General features: G+C 39.2%; 1 protein-coding gene across 1 annotated transcript in view; it reads left to right on the plus strand.

The window, feature by feature from the left end:
• Positions 1 to 989: 989 nt before the first annotated feature.
• LOC131069731 (uncharacterized) overlaps positions 990 to 20,783 on the plus strand; it is a 60,628-nt gene continuing 40,834 nt past the window's right edge. Inside the window, exons 1-6 of the mRNA XM_058005264.2 lie at positions 990 to 1,394; positions 5,450 to 5,542; positions 5,643 to 5,787; positions 5,918 to 6,028; positions 6,133 to 6,215; positions 6,339 to 6,396. Coding sequence (XP_057861247.1) covers positions 1,236 to 1,394; positions 5,450 to 5,542; positions 5,643 to 5,787; positions 5,918 to 6,028; positions 6,133 to 6,215; positions 6,339 to 6,396 — 649 coding nt within the window. The 5' untranslated portion in view covers positions 990 to 1,235. The remainder of the gene's footprint in view (positions 1,395 to 5,449; positions 5,543 to 5,642; positions 5,788 to 5,917; positions 6,029 to 6,132; positions 6,216 to 6,338; positions 6,397 to 20,783) is intronic.

The raw sequence follows: 20,783 nt of genomic DNA on the forward strand, positions 1-20,783 counted from the left end.
GAGAATTATCAACACCTGAAGATGAGTTGCCATCAATGATAACCCTAAATACAATTTGCCTTACCGAATGAGTGTCAATTGCCAACACTTTCCCTATCTCTTTGTCCATCCCTTTCTATCTCTCTTGATATCTCTCCCTCTCCCTCTCCCTCTCTCCCCCTACCTTTCTCTCCTTCCCTCTCTTTATCTCTCCTTCTATCTCTCTCACTCCCTCCCTGTCTCCCTCCCTATCCCCCTATCTATCTATCTATCTATCTATCTATCTCTAACACTCTCTCCCTTTCTCTTCTCGTATATCTCTTTCCCTCTCCCTTTATCTGTCCTGCCTCTATATCTCTATCTTGTTGTCTCTCTCCTCTAGAGTCTCTACATCTCCTTATATACCTATCTTTCTATCACTCTATCTCAACATTTATATTTCTCTCTAGCTCTCCCCTCCATATTACTCTATATATCTGTATCACTTCCTCTCCACCTCTACCCCTCCCTCTCTATTTCAACATCTCTCTATCTCCCTCTCTCTAGATCTCTGTATCCATTTGTTTCCCTCTTTCTATCTTTCTCTAACTTCATTTCAACCTCCACATCCCTCTCTCCCCCTCTATCTCTACATATGTCTTCCTCTCTCTATCCATCCATCTCTCTCCCTCTCTCCCTCCCTCTGTCTTCCTAGACCTCTATATCTGTATCTCTTTCCCTCTCTATTTGTATCTCCTCAAATTTATTCTTCAATGTCTCCTTCCATCTCTATCTTATTATATGTCCATCTCTTTGCCCTTATATATCTGTCCAATTGACCTCATATACAACACAAATGTATGCAAAAAATAGACCAAAAAATTCCCTACTTGGCATTCCACACCTCTTTGGCATACCCATTGCACACCAAAATGAGATTGCTAATAAATAATTAATAAAAAAAAAACTATTTGTAATTTTATTTTCCACCAATCAAAGCCATAAATAAATCAATTCAAAAATTCTGAAATAAAAGTGTCGAGGACTTCAAACATAGAACAAAGAGAAAAAAAGAACATACTAAACGATATACCTAAACATCACAGGCAAATAATATTCTGTCAATCTCAATATAGCTAGAGCTACTCTTGAAAGTGAAAACCCCTGCGTTTTACAGAATTTTATTCTTCTAGGGTTTAAGACAGTTTACTGAACCCCTGGGATTTACGCTACTCTGTTAAAATTCCGATACAAGGGCACCATATTTTGTAGAAAGAATGGAAGAATCTTTGAAGCGAAAGAGAGAGGACGACGACGAGGAAGATGAAGTACTGGCGGGTTTGGGAGCCGCCTGTCCTCCAGCTAACAACAATAGCGACGGAGGAGTTGTTTTTGTGCTGCTGAAGGCGTCCCTCGAGGTTGGCAAAGTTGGCAAGGTACCGATTTCATCTTTTCTTTTTCTTTTACGTTTTTTTTCCCCCATTTTAAGTCTGCATTGAATTGTTTTCTGTCCGGAGAGCCCATAAATCTCTTCATTGTAGAGACTTCCTCTTCCCTCCAACCATCATGATTTTTGCCAAAGTGGAGAGATTCCTTGCGACTGGGGCCTGGTGAAAGTCAGAACTCTGGCAAAACTTAGCATATTAAACCTGTAAACAATATTGAAAATCACTAAAAAATGTTCTAAGTCTCTGGAATTGAGCTCTCCGTGCTGCAAATCCACTTTTTTTTTTAAGCTCGGGTATTGCAAAACATAAATCTAGATAATTTTTAATTTTTTGTGGTAATTGACCCATATGCATTTTAGTTCATCTCAAAATAACAGACACTATGTTTTCATAGTTCATTGTAAGGAAATTAGAATGCTTTTGGGAAAAAAACTGTGAGAGAATTTGGAATCATGATAGTAATGTTTTAAGTCATCTCAAAATGACTTCCACAAACACAAACATAATATAAAAAATCTTTTTATTTGCACAGCTTATTCCTTCATAAATTGTACACAAACAGTTTTATTGCATGGTTTGCCGCCTCGGTCAAGAAAAATATAAATTATTAAACAGAGCACCTGCATTTCTATAGTAACTGCCACACATATAGGGTTTGCAACTGCAGTGGTCAATGTCTTATAGCACTCCAAAGAATATATCTACAGAAGAGATCAAATTGGTCTTAGGTTTTCATCAACAAGTTGGAGTTTATAAGCAAATTTGTGTTCTGCCTTGTCCACGGTTAGCATCAGTCCTTAGCAGTGATTACAACAAAAGCTTTTCCAGATGAGACAGGATCAATACCACTCTTATGCAATGAACAGGTGCTTACAAATTCTTAGGAACTGTCAGGATGTTCAGATAGCACCTCATGGTTACAATCATAGTATCTTTCCATTTACACGGCATTGACCCAATGCAACAAAAGTCTAAATAGAATTCAACTACCCAGATTTAAAAAAGGAAAACCTTGGCAAAAAATTGGAAAACCTCCCAAAAAATACACTAAACACTAGAAGGCCAAATTTTCAAACACTAAACTAGAAAAACCAATACTAACAAAAATATTAAGCATTTTGCCCGATTTCTGATTGAATAGCTAGTGTGAGGTGGATATAAGCCTCCATCTTTCTAGTGGGCTCATAACCTCTTTTTGACTTCACCTAGATCTTATTTGTCAAATGCAACATTAATAATTCCAAAAGCATGGTCAATTGAAGTGATAGAATCAATGACCTTGCCTTGACAAGTAGAGTGTGAAACATTGCTAATAGTACTATTTGCAAGTTTTGAGGGGCCAGCTTCCTCTGAGAACACATCTTTAGAATGCATTTTCCAAATTACAATAAACCATTTACCAATTTGCAAGTTCAAGGTATCAATTTCCACTGAGAATGCACCATTTACAATCAAAATTTCAAATTACAATTAACGGCCCTTTGCAATACATAATGGAATTTGAAGCTAGATGCTCAAATTTTGGACCTCTTTGCCAACACACCTGAGGGAATTTGAAGCTTAGGTGCTTGAACCCTAGACCTTTTTGACAACACACTTAAGCGAATTAACTACTATGCAATACACCTAGTTATATGAAGGATGCATAAAATAAAGTAAAGATTTGTTTGGCCAAAACAAAAAAAGGTGAAAACTACAACCGCTACAAAAATATTTCAATCCTTCACCATTTCCTGCTAATTCCTTGGCAGATTAAACTCTTAATTTTTCTGTTGAAGAGAAAGGCAACTATAAATAAAAATGATACATATTTTTTTGGAATAGTGAGCAGCAAAATAGATTTTAACTTTTGAAATCTGCCTTCTTAAGTGTGTGTCTTTCTCTTGTATCATCCAAGAGCGCCTTGCTACAATTGATCTTGTCAAACATGCCACAAAATACTTCCGAATAGCACTGACCATATTATGTCATGCAATGAAATATCTATCATGTATAGAAGCTTGTTTTTGAATTCCAAATCGTGTGAAGACCATAATTATATTAACCAAGGGAGAATAGCTCTAAAAAATAGATTCAGTTTGTGGTAAGGTTGGAAATTGCATGTTTACTCTATCAAATGCAACACTCTTGTGTAAGAATATGCTCTTCAGAGACATTGTGGTCCTATCAATGCAGTTCATTATTCTCCTCATTTTCAGGAGAAAGGTTTTCAACATTGTAAGTGCACTAAATTTTTTGTTTTTCTCCTTTGCCCCAAGATCCTTCTTTGACGGTAAGATCCATGTTTGCGTGCGGAGATTATGATGTTAGCTATTTATCCACTTTCTTTGTTCTCTGTTTTTAAATGTAAGCATTTGGGCTTTGTTCACATCAAGGTACTTTGAAAATAAGGTTCTTTATAGATTTTATATGTTAAAATGCAACTCCATAAAACTGATCAGTTTAACCAAGGAATCAATAGCCAGATTGCATTTCTAGTATGCTGATGCTATTAGCTCCCAGGTATTTAAGCTTGAGAATAATCACCACTTATTGATACATTTACCAGCCACACATGACGAAGGAAATAAGACTGTCATAATAATATATAGAAATGCAAGGAATACTCCTTTTATTCACGATGCACTACAAAGAATTTGAAATCTAGTTTTCACAGAGAACCGAATCCTTTTTCACTTAAGAAATGAGTGCTTTTGTTTGTTTCCCCTCTAGTTGCCTATATGTCACATTCACTTTTAACTAGTGTCTGGATCATTATATTATCCTGTTGATTTAATCTTTTCTATTTTCTGCCAAATTCTGAACACAAGAATTATACTTTATTGTGGAATCCTTTCTACCCACTTCACTCTATGGTTCAGGTCCATGAATAGGACATGGTTAATATTCTGGTTTGAAGCAAGCCTCACTCATATTTGACATTCTTGGTTGAGATCATTATAATTATTTGAACCATGAATCTTTCTAGCATGAAGGCATTAAGTGTGTGAAAAGAAAGATCTAAAAGCTTTAAGTCACAACAAAATATACATCACCTTATTATTTTAGCAATAATATGTAAACAGTCCATGGGATCATTTTTGTTGGTTATATTTTCAATATGGGACTGAGCTGCTTACATAGGAAAAATAGACTGTAACGAAGAATATATTCCTAGCAGTCTATGCAGCTAACAAGGGCATCTCAAATAAATTTAATGAACCTGTTAATTGCTTTTGGGCAAGACACTGCACCTACTGTGGTTCATGTTCACATGCATTAGATGCAGGATTCAAAATAGATTATAGAAGAACTCATCTCTGTAACCATCTGATAAAATGATGATTTGTTTTAAAGGATTGATTAGGAGGCTTAAAAAACCTACCTAAGATATGAAATCCCTTTCTCTCACAGCAATGAAAAAAGCGTCACTTGAAACTTCTCTTAGTCTTCATTACACATTGGCTATGAATAGCCAAGAAGATTGTTGGATTAAATTTGTGGAAGATTCATACAGCTATCATTTCTTATTTCCAAGAAATCTGAAAACAGTCTCAGTTGTTTTTGATAACCCTAATTTTGTATTCTTTACATTTGTGGAAAATCCAATAAGAGCATCATTCTATGCTACAACTAATTTTGTATAGAATACAGAAAAAGTGTACAGGTTTTAAAAATGTAGAAGGCAAAACATAATGTCTTTAGATGGTACAAATGAAGAATAATTTTTGTTCTAGAATGTCAGTTTCTTGCTTTACGAATTAGGGTTTTCTTTTTGTGAAAGTTGAATAACCAACACATTAAGTAATTGAATAGATCTGTGACTATGAAAATAAATAATTCAAAATTGAATTTAAAGATTTTGACATTAGATCTGTCTTCAAAGATTGAGATGGACTTGCTGAAACTTAAAACACAATAAGGCTACTAACAGAAAGCTACAATTTTTATGCTGTATGAATGCCATCAATGCCATCAATGCCATCCAGATATTGTGGTGCTAAGTACTGTTTTGTTTATTGTGAAGAATCTTTCTGATTTAGTTTTATATTTTTTATATACAGATATACCAGCTGTTGAACTGTGATGACCATGTTCATTTTTTGAAAAAGAACAAACAGAACCCAGCAGAATATCGACCTGATATTGTTCACCAGGTTATTTTACCTGTCCTTCAACTGGGAGCAGAGGTTTAAATTTGTGTTCTTGACTGTTCTATTTGAAATTGCTCTCTGATAAACGTCTGAATGCCCTCAGGCACTTTTGGCAATTTTGGATAGTCCTCTCAATAAGGCTGGAAGGCTTAGCGCTGTTTATGTGCAAACTAAGAAGAATATCCTTATCAAAGTAAACCCCCATGTTCGTCTTCCAAGAACCTTCAAGCGTTTTTGTGGATTGATGGGTAGGCTTAAGGACTACTTTATGTTTTCTGTCATAAGTTTTTGATTCATTCTATTTTGTTCCCTTAGATGTGAATGATCTGGATGATATATCTAAGAGCAATGCATTTCTGTGTTGGGTTATGAGTGCAGTGCAACTGCTACAGAAACTGAGCATTCGTGCAACTAATGGTCCAGATAGACTCCTCCGTGTGATCAAGAATCCAGTCACAAAGTATCTGCCAAGTGAAGCTCGTCGGGTTGGTGAGTAGTGGGATTGTTTTTCTTTCTTTATAATATGTGAAACTCCTAAGACAAATACAATCCCCATATATTGACTGGATGAAGGTTGCCATGATGGTACACAGGGCTGTCACACAGTGCATCTAAAGTAGTACAACTTCATGACTATGTTGAAGCTGTCCGTGATAATGTTCCCCTTGTGTTTGTGGTAAGATTAGGGAGTTTTATAGACAGCTGTAATACATGCAATATGTTGTAGTTCTTGCTTTTGTAATTAATTTATAAGCACTAGCTAGCAAAAATTCGTCTCTGAAAGAGGTTTGTGATACAGGTTGGGGCTATGTCTCACGGGAAGATTGATGCAGACTATTTAGACGATTTTATCTCAAGTAAGTTGCACCCATAGTTTGTCTTGCTTGCATGCCAATGAACATTGACCGTTGAAGTTGAAAACACAACATCAAGTTGTGAAAGTGAATAGCTCAATCTGATTGTTATATTGCTCAGTTATTGGCAATGCCCTGACAAGTCAGTCCTTGTACCCGACTGGAATGATTCCGGTGCCAGGTGTGTCCTGGGTCCAGTCCAGGTACATCCTGGGCATGCCAAAGGTGTTGGCTGCCTGGGCAGTACCCAGGGTGAACCTGGGTGTGCCCTAGGAAAACAAAACAAAACTAAAAGTATCTCTAAAGAAGCTCTAATAACTGCTGTACAGGACAGTATACTTGTACTTCAAGCTTGCTGCAATGAATCTACACCTTATGTTGTCTGGATGTTGTTTGAAAATAAATATTCAAGTTACCAGGGTTGGGGAATTTTTTTCTTGGAATTTGGTTTTTGTCCATTCAAGTTTATTGTTCAATATTAAAATAATATAATCATAACATCACATCATAAACTATTCAATAAAATAAGTTATAAATAAAACTGAGAACATTGATATTTATAAAATGAAAATAAAAAATCAAATTGTTAAAATAAAATAAAAAATTATGAACATTCAAAAAATATATTTAAAATTATAATTTGAAGTAACTTCAATATAAATTAAGTTTAACAAAGAGCACCCCTCAAGTTTGGTCATGGGTGATGCTAAAAGCCTAAGGATTAATGGTCGAGGGAAAAGATCGGCTATGATCGTTTCTCTTGTTTGGTGGGATTCAGCAATTCGGTTATTTTCATGATAGTGATGTGGGCAAATCAAATGCACCAGCAGCCTAGTACTATATGCTGCAAGGTTATTCCGGGGCTGGTCTGTTCATTGGATGGATGCAGGGATGAGTGCAGAGCTGCATTGGTGTGCATGGCCAGAAAAGAAGGGCACGGTTTTTCTTTCATTCTCTCTTGCTGTTGTCTGCTGACTCCTCTGTCCCTGCAGATCCTTTGTACGATTCAATGATTTTATTGCAAATATGTAGAAACCCCCCAAAAGTATAAAAAATGCTACTGGTTCTGGCTGAGTACTGGTAGCTTAGTTAAAATTTTAAAAATAAATTATCCCTTAATCGGAATCTGTTCAAACCTATATTGGCCTGCTATTAGGGGAACACTTACTAGATGACTAGAGTCCATATCTAGAAACAATTTATTTAATCCTGCATCTCCAGTATATTTATTATTCTAATAGTAGTATTTATCTAAGTTGCTGAATCGGAATCAGAATTGGGTATGTGGGTACGATGCTTTGGTTTTTCAAAAAAATTTGGGGGCTGGGTACTTCTGCATACGTCTGTACAGGAAATGTATTAAAATCAAATTTTTATATTCAAAATTAAATATATTAATTATGAATTTAATAAATATACATATATTAAAAATAAAGTATATTACTAATATATATTAAATTAAATTTATACATTATATATTAAAATTAAATATATTCATATTTAATAATGTTCAATGTTGTATAAGCATACAAGTTTTTAATTTATAATTATAATTTTAAATCTTTTATTATTTCTAATTCATACTTTTATAATATAATTATTAATATGTATTTTAATAGACAATATATTAAAATTAATATAATAATTTAAATTTAAAACAATTTTTAAATATTAATTATAAAAAATATTTTAAATTATATATTAATATTTAATGAATATATTATATAAAGTGAAACTATTATGGTTGCAGGAGGATTATTTTTAAATGCTGAGGGACGTTTCTTTCATTGGATGCGAGGGATGCAATGCTGGATTTCTTGACCATACCACTCCAATTAGCTGTGCACCTACTAGTTGCTTTAGTAGACTTCCCAAACACAAATGGAGGGTTTTCTGGTGTCATATATTATGATTCCAATTTTTGATTCACAATTTCCGTCTAAAAGAAAACTAGGTTATTTTTAGGGTTTTCTCTTTCACAAGGAAAGAATGTTGGTTAGGTGTTTTTGAGGGCAGAAGTTGGCAAATCTATGGACAAAAATTCCAAATCCCCACAGATTCGGCGTTGATTCCATATAGACTCCAATTCTAGGACATTTCATACCTAGAATCGGCCTAATCTTCCAACGATTTGGTAATATATAACCATGCCAAGAGTCTCATGTCCTAACCGGGAAAATGTAAATAAAAACTAAAACTTAAATTAGAGTCATGCAATTTCCACAGTCCATAGTGCTAGATTTGATAAATTTTTGGATTAAACTGTGTTAATTTTTCATTGTCAATGTTTTAGATCATACTTCATGATCTATCATGAGGACGAAATAGTTAGAGAGCAGAAATCTAACTAAATTTTCTTTTTTTTTTTTTGAATAAAAGGGTAAAAACTTTATTGAAAATCAGAAAAAAGCATTACACAGAAAGGCAGAGCCCCGAGGCCCTAAAGAAACCAACCAACCCAACCACAAATCAACCAGCTTCAAAACCATCCATGTCCTCAGTGAGAATCTTCTACAATTCCTGACAGTAGTCCCCAGAGAGATGCTCCCAACCTTCCACTTTCCAATCACTATTATGATCTGAGGCCCACTTGGCCAAACAGTTTGCCACTCCATTCCATTCGCGAGGAATATGGATGAAGGACACCTGCTCCATTAACGAGCTAATTTGGAGAATCTGTTGAACAATCCTTGCCAATTGCCACTAAATCCCACTCACCTTCTGCTCAGACAACAAGTTAACAACAATTTGTGAATCCGATTCACAAATCACCTTCCTACAACCCAACGCCAAAGCCCGCTCCGGTGCATAAAGAATCGCTAAACCCTCCATAAAATTATTAGACTGCCATCCTTTATGCACCTAATAGAAGAAAACAACCTCCCCCCTGCTGTTCCTGCCAACACCCCCTATTCCAGCAGGGCCTGGGTTACCCCTAGATGAGCCATCAGTGTTAATCTTGATAAACTCATCCTGAGGGGGTATCCACCTTCCCACCCTTTACACCTTCTTAATAGCCCGTCTACCTCTCCTAACACAAGCAGAGGTCGGAGATAGCTCCTGCAATCCAAGCCTACTCACAATATCTGCCTCATCTCTACCCAACGGGAAGTTCACCTCACACTTAGCTTCCACTGTCTCCCGAATCATAACAGTGATCCTACTCCAAACTTGTTGAACAAACAATTTGGCCTCACGAAAAATCCTCCTGTTCCTTTCGAGCCAGATTTGCCACAGAATGAAGATGGGCCCAATATACCAGACAGTCTGGATGAAGGAGGACGGAATAGGAGGTTTGCCCAAATTGCTCCAAAATTCCACCAGAGAATCTGCATGGACACAAGGATGCTTCCACACCCCCCACCAATAGTGCCAGATAAGCATAGAGAATGGGCATCTGAAGAACAAATGAGAGGAATCTTCCTCTCCGTTACCACACAAAACACAGATAGAAGGCCCCAAGAATCCCTGCTTGCGGATATTGTCCCAAGTAAGACATCTATTTCAAGCTAAAGTCGAGGCAAAGCAGTTACACTTCGGCCAAGAAGCATCATTCCACACCTGTTTCCACCAGTTCACTTCTCTTCCCTCAAGTCTTCGGCTCATCAATTCCCAGTAACCACTAGCCATAGAAAAGACGCCCTTAGGATTTGGAGACCAAGCAAGCCCATCCCTACCCTTAAGAGAGCTACAGTGTCTATTCGCCAAAATGCCCTGCAGCTCAGCACATTCTTCCTCCATCCCAACCACCGGCCACTCATTAGGATTCTTCCACTGCTCCAAATCCAGTTGACCGCACCTATAGACAACCTTAAAATCACTCACCCTTGACCATCCCGCGTCCAAAAACCTCTGGCCCAGGTTTCCAAGGTTAGGAAACTAATTAAGGATGGGAGGTTAACCATCCCACGAGTCCTTCCAGAAAAGGACCTCTTCCCCCCTTCTGCAAATCTAAAAAAGCCCTGCCTTAATGAGAGAAGCCCCCCTCTTTAGCGTGTTCCAGATCGATGAGCCCTTTCCTTCAAGCGGATATCTAGGGATTTCCTCCATCGGGATCCTTTGCATATATTTGTTGGCCAAAATCCTGGCCCAACCTCCATCCTGCTCAACACTCCACCTCCAGTACAATTTAGCTGCAAGTGCCTCCCCAAAAAGAATAGACTGCCTTAACCCAAGCCCCCCCGACTGCTTCGGGCTACACACCAGGTCCCAATTGACCAGACTCCACTTGGAAGAGGAGAGATTTCCTGCCCATAAGAACTGCCTAGCCAGAGAGTCCAAACCTTTCAAGAACCACTTAGGTGCCAGCTGAAGCATACATCAATAGGTCGGCAGGGCCTGAACCTCCGACTGAATCAATTGAACCCTCCCCGCAAAGGATAACCATCTATGAGTCCAGTGATCAACCTTCGATCGGAATTTATCCAAGATCCCCTGCCACGACTCCCTAGGAGGGTTGCCGGGAGAGATAGGAATTCCTAAATAGGTCAAGGGCAAGGAGCCAATTTGGAATCTCAGAATAAAAGCAATCCTCCTTTGGATGTCTTCAGGAGTGTTGAAAAAGAGGATAGAAGACTTATCCTCATTAATCAACTGGCCAGACGCCGCAAGATAAACATCCAGGACCTTACGCATATCAGAAGCTTCGTTGATCCGAGCTAGCCCCATAAGGGCTGTATCATCCACAAACTGCAAGTGAGACTGCGGCTGCAATTCATTACCCCAACTCCAACCTTGAATATTACCCAGGCCCACATTATGCTTAATCAGCCTCCCTAGACCCTCAGCAAGAAGAATGAATAAATAAGGGGAGAGGGGATTCCCCTGGCGGAGACCCCTTGAAGTCCCAAACAGCTTAGTATGGTCCCCATTGATAAGCACCGAGAAAGAGGTGGACGTAACACAACTCATAACCCACTGGATCCACTCATCAGCAAAACCAAAAGCCCCGAGGGTCTTCTGAAGGAAGGACCACCGAACTCTATTGTATGCCTTAGCCATATCCAACTTGATAAACATAGCCTTTTCCTTGGAGGTTGCCATAGAGTGAACGGTCTCCGTAGCAATGACCACCCCATCTAGAATTTGGCGGCCTTCCACAAACCCACTCTGCTCCTTCGAAATAACACTCCCCAGGCACTTCTTCAATCTGTCTGCTATCAGTTTAGAGATGATCTTATAAATCACATTGCAGAGAGAGATAGGGCGGAACTGGCCTAACCGGTCGACCCCTTCACACTTGGGGATTAGAGCAACGAAGGTCGCATTCAAAGCCCTAAGCATCTGCTTATTTCTCTGGGACTCCTGGACAACATCCAATAAATCTAGCTTAATAATATCCCAGAACTCTTGAAAGAATTCAACCGGGAACCCATCTGGTCCAGGATGCAAGCCAGAACCAGATTCTCCTCCACTGTTTCCCCCTGAGATTCTTCCCTAAATAGGGACTGGAAAAACTGAAGGGACTCCCTAGACATCTCTTGCAAGGATAAGCACTGCTCACCTCTATCGTTAACCAGAACAGGAATGGAATTTCCGTGTCTCCTTGCTTTCACAGAGTTGAAGAAGAAAGCCGTATTCTTGTCCCCCTCCTTCAGCTAATCAATGTGAGCTCTCTGCTTCCAATAAATTTCTTCCCTAATCTCCCATTCCTCAACCACCTTGACAGCCTTGTCTTCCTCTCTAAGCAATTCGTCCGACAATCCATGCTCTCTGATTTCCCCGATGATCTCATTCAACACAATTTGGGCAGCTTTCTTCTCATGAAAGATGTTCCCAAACCCTTGACGGTTCCACTGTTTAAGCTGGCGCTTAACAAATTGCAGCTGCTTGGCAAAAGAGAACATGGCAGTGCCAAAGGCCGGCCTGCCTTTCCTCCACCACTCCGCAACCAGATCTTGTAAAGAGGGGTCCCAAAGCCACATAAGTTGAAATTTGAATGAAGGTGAGCTTGCAACCCGAGCTGAGGACGAAACCAACTTGATGGGCTAATGATCCGACGCACTCCAGTCAAGAATCTCAGAAGTTGTGGACCACCCCCCGCCAATCCAAAAGCAAGAAACTAGAAAGTGATCCAACCGTTCAGAAATCCAATTCTCACCCACCCTCTTGTTGTTCCAAGTGAACAAGCCATTGCTAGGCTTGATGTCAACCAGTTGCAGCAGGGAGATACTATCCTGGAAAAGGACTAAAGAAGGTTCCAACTGCATTACACCCCCCTTCTTCTCACTCAACTCCAGAATGGCATTGAAGTCTCCTGCCATAATCCAAGGATGAAAAGGGGCCAACCTTCGCATACCAGCAACATGAGACCACAAGTTTTGCTTACCTTGAAGATCAGTGGGAGCATAGATATTTGAAAACAAGATGACTTCCCCAGTCTCGAGACTAGATAGCAACTCGGATAACGAGGATCTGGAGGCAACTCACCAGACAGGGCGGAGCCTTAAAGGGTTCCAAAGACAGGCCACCCCTCCCGAGGACCCAGCTGCCCCAACACACTGACACTCGCCTCCCCCCCACAACTTTGGCACAAGACCCATCATACTCTCCACTGAAAGTTTAGTTTCTTGCAAGAAAAGGACATCAGGTGAATGATTCCTAATCAAATCCCGAACAAATTTTTGTCTAGGGCTGCTGTTCAAGCCCCTTACATTCCATGAGAGTACAATCATTTGGGAGGGTTGGAAAAGTGAGAATCCAAGGTCTTTACTGACCCTGACTCAATCAAATTCTCTCCCATCATTTTGATTTTATCCACATCCTTCTTTCTGCTAGCCTTTGAGATTTTTTTTGAGGCACTTTTCTTAATAGCTTTCTGATGAAGACCCAGGTGAACAAAAGACTTACTAGTCCTAGCTCCAGCCGGTTCCAATTTTAGGGCTAATAGGGACCCCTCCCCCCCACCCAAATTCACCTCCGAACCAGGAATGAGTCCCAACTCGGCCCCTACAGCCTGCTCCATCTCCATTTGTTGGTTTCTAGTCACTACCAAGGCTTGGGAAAAGTCCTCCCTAACTCTTTCCGGTGCCCCCCTTGAAGCCCCCTGATCCAAAGGGGTTAACCTCGGATTCACTTCTTGATGGCTGAGGTCGTCCAATGCTTCAAATCTGTTAAAGGTATCCTCCTCCTGTCTCTCCTGAAGGGACCTCTTCTGGCCTCGATTTCTGTTCCTTGACTTAACTGGAACAAAACCCTCAGCACCCACAACGTCAGTCACCATAGCACTTTTTCCTTTATCAGCCCTATCTTGACTCTGGGCCGGTTGTTGAGGTTGGTGCACCACTGGTTTATATCTAGGGCATTTACGTTGTAAATGACCATACTCATGACACAGCCGACAACGAAAAGGTAAAGTCTCATAGTCTAGCTGTTGAACCCATGAGTAAGAACCCACACACATATCTATAGCATCTGGTAATGGTTTACTAAGATCAATTTCAACACAAATGCGTGCAAAGGTCATTACCTTTCTCCCTAGGGTTTGCGATGAAGATCCCATTGATTTCCCAAGCAGTGCTGCTAGCATTCGTAACACGTCCTCTCGATAGCATTCCACTGGAAGACGTGGTAACCGAACCCATACAGGAACCCTGTTTGGGAGCTCCTCCGAAGGGTTAAACCCCGCATGCCAAGGTTTGATGAACAACCCCACCTGGTTGTAAAAATACGGGCCTCCTTCAAAAACCCTATTTTGGTCCTCCATACAGTTGAAAGTAACCTTGAAATAGTTGTTCGCTAGTAGCATAATCTCCATTTCCCCATCTGGTGCCCAAGATCTCTGCGCCCGGTTTTCCAAGAACTGCAGGGAGACCCTCATTCCCAGAAATTTGCAGTAGAGCGAGTGTTTTGAAAAGTACTCAACGTCTTCCGCTATCATCTCCGGAGGAATAACCAGCTTCGGCCTTTCACTGCATCTCTCCAGACACCCATTAATCTTCGTAAGGCGAGAAATACCAGTACTTCCAGACCCTGGTTCTGAGGAGAAAAGGTTATTGGAAAATGTCTTCATATTCTGAGGTGGGGGTTTAGAACCCACCGCAGCACGGAAGTCCATGGCTGGAGCCACCTGAGAGGCCTCACCACCAAAACCCGACATCGGAGCTCAAAAAGATTTAAAAGGCGACAAAGGGCAACCAAGGACCCCAACCTGAAGAGCCCCTTGAGAAAGCGCCGCCCCTAAGGCTCCCCCCTACCAAGCTCCTCCAAAAGATGCCCCCAAACGGACCCCCCAAACCCACGGAAGCCCCACCGGAAGCCCACTGCCCGCAGCAGTCCGGAGCCCTTCCTCCCTCGCAGCCAACCCTTACTCCCGCGCAGCCAAACCTCCCCTTGACGGCCGGCGCAACAACCCTATCCCCCCAGCCGCTCCCAGCCCGCCGCTCTCCCTTGACACCCTTCACTCCCCTCCCCCTCTGCACCTGCAACAAAAATCTCCCGCGAGCTAGGGCTTCAAAACCCTAGCTTGGCCGCTCGACGACCTCTGCACGCGCGCCATCCGACCCCCCAATTTTTTTCCACAAGATCCTCAACTCACTAAATTTTCTTATTTTAAATAGTCTTTTTTTTTGTTAAATGTATAAGGAATATGTTTTAGTTAGATTTGATAAATTTCTTGATTAAACTGTGTGTAAATTTCTGCTCCCTAACTATTTCATCTTGATGATGGATCATAAAGTGTGATCTGAAACGTTGATGATGAAAAAATGAAAAAAATTACACAGTTTAAACTTTATTCTAAGAATTTATTAAATCTAACTAAAACATGCTCCTTATACTTTAAAAAAAATTAAAACTATAAAATAATTCTTAAGTAAAAATTAAAAATAAAATAAAAATTGTTCTAGTTTTAAAATAATAATTCTTAATTAATTAAAAATTGTTCTTCAAACAATGTAACTAAAATAAGTTAATTCTTGATAGTTTTAAACTAAAATATATATTTATAAAATAAATAAAAATAGCGCTTGAAATAAAAGTGAACTAAATATTGTAAATAAAATGAATTAACTCTTAAATAATTCTAAACAAGTATAGCTAATATGTCAAAATGATAATAATGATTGCATACTAAAGTATTATAATGTGTTAATAAGAATTCATAATTATCTTTTAAGAGGATTGTGGGTCTAATAAATTCACTAAGAATATTTTTTTATATTTTTTGTTGTGTTTACAATAATAATAATGACTAAAATACCTCAAGATTAATACCTTTAAACATTCTTTTAGATCAATGTATTTAAGATATTGAAAATATTATATATATATATAACATGGGAATTTTTTAGTTTGGCTTGAGCCAAGCGAGGTCACAAGCATGGAACCTCGTCTCCATGAGCTTAATGCTACATGAAAGCACACTGGCCTAGTGAGGGCTTGGAGCATGAAGTCATCTTCATGAATGCTAGTAGCTTCAATGCGAGGGTTCAAACCTGTAGGCACAATGGGTCTATGAGGGCACAATGCACACAATCAGAATGGCCCAACAAAGCTTTGAAGTTTGATGGCTACAAGAATACTGCCATGATTTAATCATCACACTATGCCATGAATGACATTATATTATAATATATTAGTTAGGTATTAAAATAACTAACTATACATACCGAGCAAAAAAAAATAACTAACTATATAATTATATCTATATCGATTGATATATATACATATTTTTTAGACTGCAAGAATCGGGTATAGCACCCTCCTATAAACTGCAGTGCGCCGGGTAAACTTTTTAACGTGACCAGTGACGCTGGCGCTGGCGCGAGCGCTGGCGCGACACGTCCTTTGATACCACGTGGGCTAGGGGGAGACTAGACCTCGTGACCTTGTGCTTCACCACTAGAAGCTCTCGCCAATATTGATATGTTGTTACATTAATATTTATTAATATATATATTTTTTGTGCTTGATAATAGGCTGTAGCCGAGATTTTATTAATATTATAAAATGCTATTACATTCATCTGCTTGAGAACAAAATTGGGCCAAGCCAAACCAGATTCTGACCAGAGAGACCAAAAGAAGGATCAAAACGACTCTTAGATCCATGGCCTTACTACCAGACCAAACCATTCTATCATAGTTAACAACTACAAAAGACGAATAAACAAACAACCACCAAGTCTTGGCTATACATAGACTAAGCCTATACTATCTTCCCTTTGGAAATGAAAAGATTTAGAGATATGAAACAAAATTACTGACAAAACCCAAACATATTCATAAAAAAAAACTGCTTGGTGCTCTGAAGCAAGTGAAATATCCGTAACAGCTACCATTGGCTCCTCATCCTTGCTAGAAGAAACTTCGTCATCATCAACCCGCAGACCCATCTGAATTTTGTAGTCCTAAACCCTTGGAGCTTGGACATCCATTCCATCACCAATCGCTGGCACGAGAGAGCCGTCCTCTAAAAAGCTCATCAAACGCTTTAAGAAATCCAGACTCATTCTGATAGCCGACTTTTTAACCTCCCACAGGGCTTGGTTGGCAATGCATAATATGGGAAGCCGAGGAACCAAAATCTTATCTCTTCGTGGTCTTCCAAAGTTAGACGCATGAGGGATAGTTAAATTATGATCAATTTCTTAAATGACCCTCTCCAGGTCCCCAAGGAAGTCGTGTTTGAACACCCTGATGCATAAAACCTGAGCCGCAACCTTTGTTTTCTCCATGTTGAGCACCGTGGCTAAGAAGAAGGTTGGGATATCTGGATTTACCCAATATCCATGGTTGGGAAAACAAAAACTCGATCCCAAGAATTTTTCGCAGATATGAAGAAACGAGTCATGCAAAAAATTTGTGATTTCTCTCAATCTTTTGTCTGTGATGGCACCCAAAAAGGCCATTTGCCTTTTACTAGCCACAAGCCGAATGTTTGAATCCATTTATGACCAGTCATTTGAAGAAATGTGCTAAGCAGAAGCTAGGAATGAGCCGAAAAGCCAACAACCAATCTATTTATAAACTCCTTCACTCAACTTCCCGGGCAAGTTTCCATTATGAAAAATAAATGCTAAATCAGCTACCATCACTTCAAATCTGCTTCTATCTTAACCATGAGCCCAAAAGCATGTGACCGTGCAAAATCATCCGTTGTTAAGGTGGTGAAGCCAACTCTCTGCTGCTGGTGACTTGGGAAGAGGGAATAACCAAATGAATGCGGTCCAAAAACCAACATGTCATGATGACCCATCACATCAATGCAAATGCGTCATGAAAGGATGACACACGACTTATGTGGCATATGAGCTGTCACTCCACATCAGTCACCTAGTAGTACATCGAGCCCCATATATCCACTTGGGCGTGAATTTGAATTTTCGCTAGTTGCCAAACAATTGGATTCCAAGATATTTTATGTCACATTAAGTTCCAGATTAAATGTTAATTAACATTTTAGCCTGGAAAAACTGACTAGACTTCCTTGAGATAAACATCTAAATTCCAACTCATGCCCAACTATTAAGCTCGAGAATCCTCTATCCATTCTCGGTCTGCACCCTTATTGGCTAGCTCATCCGCCACTCTGTTTCCTTCCCTATAGATATGATTGAGTGTTATTGCTTCAAAGGATTCCAGAATGACCATTGCTCTTCCTAGTAGAGCATTTACTTTCCAATTCGGTGTCGACTCTCTTCCCAAAGCATTGATCACTATAGTAGAATCTCCCTCAATTTCCAACCTTTGGATACCTAAATTCTTACATTTCAACAATCCTATTAGTAATGCTTGAAATTCTGCAACATTATTAGTGCCCTAATCTAGAGGTCTAGCCATCCTAACAGTATTAACTCCATCCCATCGATGAATGACACATCCTGCTCCAAAATTTCTAGGATTTCCTCTAGCCGCTCCATCAAAATTCAATTTATGCCACCCCTCACAGGGGGGTAACCAAATGCAATCCATTCTTGCTTGATTACTCTCTTCCCCCCCTTTACCAAAGAATTGTGGGACTTTGAGCCCATTCCATCTGCCTCTTGTTAAGCCATTTTAATGAGTAAATTTAGAATTGTAAGTAATTTCCTCCGTACAATTAATAGCACAAAAATTCATTATTTGGAAATGATATAAAATTCAAGTACGTTAAAATGATGTCTTATCATTATCCATGTATTCATACAAATCCAAGTACTAGTACCTTTACATTAATTATACATTTTACATTCATGTAATGGAATCAATTTTTCCAGTTATGAGTACAAGTACAATAAGTAAATAGTACATGATAGATATCAATGATATATAATGAAGAGTCTTCGATCGCCATTAACCATTTGGTCTTTAGCTGATTGAGGGACGAGAACGTAGTTGAGGCACTTTTCTGCCCAGCCATGAAGCCTTAGCTTCCTCGGAGTTCTTCCTGACATGAATAATCGCCGACCCCGCTTGATGTGCCTAGCAAACTTGAGATAAGTAGCAAGAGGGAACCTCGGTGCAAGCTTGATTTACATGCAACTCCTAACTCGAATGTGCTATGTGAACAATTAGGATGTGGCAGAGGACTTTATTAATTAAGTTTTGCTAGGCAATGTTCATCTATCCCAATGAACCCCTGACTTTGGCCAAAGTACATTTAATATAAATGTGAACCCAAAAAGAGGTTCACATCCTCTGTAAGTCCACATTCGACACCCTATCCTGAAAGATAAGCTTTCCCAAACACACATGCAAGTATATAATACATCATGCATTTCTATTCTTTATTTTATGTAATAATGTTTCAGATGCATTCATTCCTAATAGTTATTCATGTAATATTTCATGCCATGCATATTTCTTCATGTGACAAACTATTTAATTCCACATGCAAATTTTGCATAGAAGTTTGATTCTTTCCCATTAACATTTTTCAATTCTATGCACATCATTACCTTAACATGATTGTTTATGCACTTTTCATTTCAGCACTTATATTTCTTTTAATTTTCCCTAACCGTGTTCATACATGCTTTATATAATAGTAAGATATAGAAATTTCAGACATAGGAAAGAGGGTTACAATCATTTACAAAGACATTATTGGCTTATATTGTTGATTTTTAAAGTGTTAACAATCTTATTTAGTTCATTGCTTGTTAAACTTGAAAGCATTGTATCAGATTTGTGCCTTTAATAAAGTTCAATTTTTGGTGTGGCTGGGTTTTTCACCCTCAGGCGGAGGGTTTTCCCAGGATAAAAGTTTTGTATATCTGTTCTTGTGAGTTTTTAAGTTTTAGATTTCTGAGTTTTTGTCCTTTTGGTTCTAATTTTAACATGGTATCAGAGCGGGTGTAAAGAAAAGATCCAGAACCAGAACGTTTAGCCTTGAAATATTCGTTGCTTAGCTTGTTTATTTCACAATGATGAATGGCCTCAAAGTTGAAGACATGTTGGATGGTGTATCAAATTTTATCTCATGGAAATTCAGAGTCCCTATTGTGCTTGAAGAGAATGATCTTCTCAACTTTGTGAAGACTAATGTAAATGAACCTTTTGATGACACTAAGAAAGCACGATGGAGAAAGAACAATTTCATGGCAAGAAAGATACTGATTGATTCTGTAAAGGATCATTTAGTACCTGTTATATCCAAGTTGAATTCAGCCAAAGAAATGTTCGAGTGCCTTCAAAGCTTGTATGAATCCAACAACACTAGTAGAGCTCTAGCCTTTTTTTAATTTATTTTTAAAATGCTTGGTAAACTTTTTAATGTGACCAGCGATGCTGGCATGACACGCCCTTCGGCTCCACGTGAAACGCTTTTGACTCGGAGCTATGAATCGGGGGACCTCATCCCCACACTTCACTTGTTCAAACCCGCGAGCACAACGGCCCAACGAAGACACAAGGCCTGCGAGCACAATGGCCCAACAGGAGTTTGAACCTTGGTGGCCGCTTCACCAACGAAGTGTTTTAACCGCGACACTACATATCCGAAGACCATAGAGCTCTAGCCTTGAGACATCAACTCCTTCATATTAAAATGGCTAGAGGTGAATCTGTTGTTTCTTTCTTTGTGAATATTACAGAATTGAAGGATTAGCTCAATGCTATTGAAGATTTTATTGAGGATAAAGACTTGGTTATGTTGGCCATGAATGGCCTTCTTCACTCTTGGGAATCTTTCATTCAAGGTATTTGTGGAAGAAATGAACTACCCAAGTTTGATCGGTTGAGAGCTGATTGTATTCAAGAAGAATGCAGATTGGAGGCAAGAGGAATTGGGAGAAAATCTCACCATGAAGAAGATCATGTTCTTGCCGCCCATACTTCTAAAAGAAAAGGAAGGAAAGAAAATTTCAAGAGGAACAAAGATAGGAATTCTGATTCAGCTCCTGAACCTAAGAAGAGGAAGGATCTCTCAAGGGTTCAGTGTTTCAGATGCGACAAGTTTGGTCACTTTGC

The sequence above is a fragment of the Cryptomeria japonica genome, chromosome 11 (assembly GCF_030272615.1).
Source record: "Cryptomeria japonica chromosome 11, Sugi_1.0, whole genome shotgun sequence".
Classification (NCBI taxonomy): Eukaryota; Viridiplantae; Streptophyta; class Pinopsida; order Cupressales; family Cupressaceae; genus Cryptomeria; species Cryptomeria japonica.